The sequence below is a fragment of the Hipposideros armiger genome, unplaced genomic scaffold (assembly GCF_001890085.2).
Source record: "Hipposideros armiger isolate ML-2016 unplaced genomic scaffold, ASM189008v1 scaffold_27, whole genome shotgun sequence".
Taxonomy (NCBI): domain Eukaryota; kingdom Metazoa; phylum Chordata; class Mammalia; order Chiroptera; family Hipposideridae; genus Hipposideros; species Hipposideros armiger.
In genome coordinates, this window is record NW_017731377.1 from 932,588 (window position 1) to 935,856 (window position 3,269).

The 3,269-nt window shown below is 37.9% G+C and overlaps 1 protein-coding gene across 1 annotated transcript in view; it reads left to right on the forward strand.

Moving 5' to 3' along the window:
- The window catches only part of ELP3 (elongator acetyltransferase complex subunit 3), a 105,512-nt gene that overhangs the window by 61,450 nt on the left and 40,793 nt on the right, over positions 1-3,269 (forward strand). Inside the window, exon 8 of the mRNA XM_019636114.1 lies at positions 2,590-2,716. Coding sequence (XP_019491659.1) covers positions 2,590-2,716 — 127 coding nt within the window. The remainder of the gene's footprint in view (positions 1-2,589; positions 2,717-3,269) is intronic.

Below are 3,269 nucleotides of genomic sequence, written 5' to 3' on the forward strand. Positions count from 1 at the left end.
TACATATAACCTTTATTTTTTTTCACTCTGGAATATTTTAGGCAATTCTCTATTTCATATGTAGTGCAGTTTCACAGTGGTATATCTTAGCAAGAATTTTTAAATACGCTAGATATTAAAGGACCCTGTCATCAGGGAAATTTCTTTGTACTACAGTGGTCCCTTGGTACCCTCCCTTGGTAGATGGGTTCAAGGAATCCCACTGGATAGCAAAATCTGCAGTTGCTCAAATCGATTATATAAAATGGTGCAGTATTTGTATATAACCTACACACATCCTCTCAGATATTTTAAATCATCTCTAGATTACTTATAATACCTAATACAGTGTAAATGCTACATAAATAGTTGTTATACTATATAGTTCAGGGAATAATGACAAGAAAAAAGAGTCTGTACATGTTCAGTACAGATGCAACCATCATAGGCCTCACTACATACCGCATATAAGTAACAACATAGCATTTGTTGTTGTTGTCGTCATTGTTGTTGTTTTCATTTTCAATTCACAGATGCAGAATCCTCGGATACAGAGGGCTGGATAATGTTCCCCCTTTCATTTTTTGTGTTCTCTTCTAAAACTCCTGTTAAGTAAATGTTGGATCTCCCAGATTATCATCTAATATTCTTACCTTTTCTATTTTTCATCTGCCTTTTTTCTGCTTTCTTATTATTTTCTCACCTTTATCTTTCAACCTTTCTATATATTTTCATTTTTGGTATAGTTTTAATTTCCAAGAGTTCTTTCTTATATTCTGGCTGTTTTATTTTCTCTAGCGTGCTGTTCTTGTTTTATGGATGTAATACATCTTATCTCTCTGAAGGAATTAATATAGTTGGGGTTTTGGGGGGTTTTTTAAAGTTTTATTTTCCTTTATGCAATGCCTCAGTTTCCCTCTAGGTTCCTTTTTTTGTTTTTGTTTTGGTCTGTCCTTTATGTTCTTGGCTTTCCCTAAGTTTCTGGTGATCCTTAACCAAGCCCTACTTTAAAAGTGAGGGGCTGAAAAACCAGCTCTGTGTGGCTAGCTGCTGGTATGCCTCACTGAAGGATGTTCATGGAATAAGCTCTCCTTTCCTTAGGGAATTCCCAAATGTCAGTACCCTCATTTAGGGCCATTTGATCCAGAGGTGAACGCTCCAACTTGCTGCTTGGGTGGGTAGTGCGTAGGTCACAGAAAATCGACTGTTGGTGTCAAGGGAGCAGGACAGGGAGTCCACTGGTCAGTTTGCTGCCTGTCACTTAGTCTCCCTGTCTTCACCCTAATCCTCACCTAGGACTTGCTTTGTACCTGGAATCTCGGAGTCCAGCAGCTTTCCATTCCTCCAGGGAGCAAACAGGCAGGTGCCTGCCTGTGGAAAGGGATAAGGGATAAATCCCTCCATGTACAGATGTGATCCAGTGCTCTCTTCCATCCCACCCAGTTGGTTCCTGGTACTTGGGTCCATGAGCCTTTCTGGGACTCTGGTGTGACTGAGCTTGCCTTTCATTGGTATCTGTCCCCTTTTGCAGAAACTTTGTTTGCAGTTTTCTTCACTTGCAAAGTCATTTACTAGTCTTCTATTTCCTGTCTTCCAAAAATTTATTGCCATCACTTGTTTACGTCCTGTCTCCTCTGATGTTCTCTGTTCTCCTGGATTTATACCTTTAAAAAAATTCTTTCCTGTTGTTTTAGTATGTTTGGGGAGGGAAAGGAAAGAAACAGATTTTAATTCTCCAAGTTTAACCAAAAGCCCAGAACCAATTTCATCTATCGTCATTCTTATAAAGGAGCATATCAGCCCATATGTCTCCTAAATTTATTATACAAGTACCAGAAGTACTTTTCAGAAATCCATGTTCCAGTGGATTCAAACTAGGTAGAGAATGACTTGCCTACATGCTCTTTGTTGATGACTATAGAATATTAAAGACCTCATGAATCTTTAATATATAAATGTTATAGGGAAAATTACACACAATTACAGAAGAATATCCGTAAGACCCAGTGGTGCACAAAGCATTTAAGAATACAACAGAAATCAATGAGAGATAAAAACAAGTCTATAGTTACATCTCTTTGAAAAGCAAGTTAAACAATGGAAGGCTCTGCAAGAACAGCATAGCATAAGATAAAAAGCACATTTATAGTTCACAAAATATAGTACAGCTGGCTGTATAGATGTTCATGCCAGGGTGGGGGCGAGACGGAACTGTATGAGTCCACCTTCATTCTTCCATCACGTATCATGCAAAATCAAGATAAGAACAAATTAGCAGTGCAAAGTCATGGAAAGGAGAATGTCTGGTGTCTGCTTGCTACATCCCATATAAAGAAATAAGGCAGCCAGCTGGGATGATACAGCACAGGAAATGACTATGTCAGAATAGATGAATTAGATGTGTTGCTCAGTNAGAAATAGCTCAGAAGTAACAATGGTTGACTTCCAGGCCTTCTCAGAGATGGACATAAAAAATGACTTTCTGAGACTTCCTTTCCCCAACCATATTATCCTTTGTTTCGTGTCTCAGTGATTGTTTCTCCTCTGTTCCTTGTGTTAAGCTTGTTGCCCGTTTATCTGTGTAACAGGTAGTGGGTTTTCTTCCCTCAGGGGTCACACCGTGAAGGCAGTATGTGAGTCGTTTCACCTGGCCAAAGATTCTGGTTTCAAAGTTGTGTCTCATATGATGCCTGATCTGCCAAATGTGGGACTAGAGAGAGACATCGAACAGTTTACAGTAAGTGTTAACCTTAAACCAGACTAATTTAAAAAGCCTCTGCATGCTGCTTCTAGCCTCTCTGTTCTTTTGATTTACTGTTGGTTTTTTTTCCCCATTATTAAAACAATGCATTCTCATTATAGAAAAATAGAAACACAGTAGAAAAAGAGGAGTCAGACACAGCCCCAACAGCAAATAAAACCCTAACATTTTAATATACAAACCTTCCAGGATTTTGCTATGCTTAGGCTTTTAGCGGGGGGCATGAGGTGGTTTATACATACACACACACACACACACACACACACACTTACATATATGATAGGTAATTGTATTGATAGCTTTTTTCATTTAAAATAATAAGGATTTATCCATGCTATAGCCTGGTGCCTATTAAAATGTTAACATATTCAAATGTATGCTTAATTTCCATTGAATAAATATGTCATACTTTGCTTAATCACTTTCTAAATTTTTTTAAATTGAAGATTTTACCAGTTTTGATACTGTAAATAGCACTGCAGGCATTTTTTTTGGAATTGTGTGTTTTTGTCCTCTGACCAATTACTCT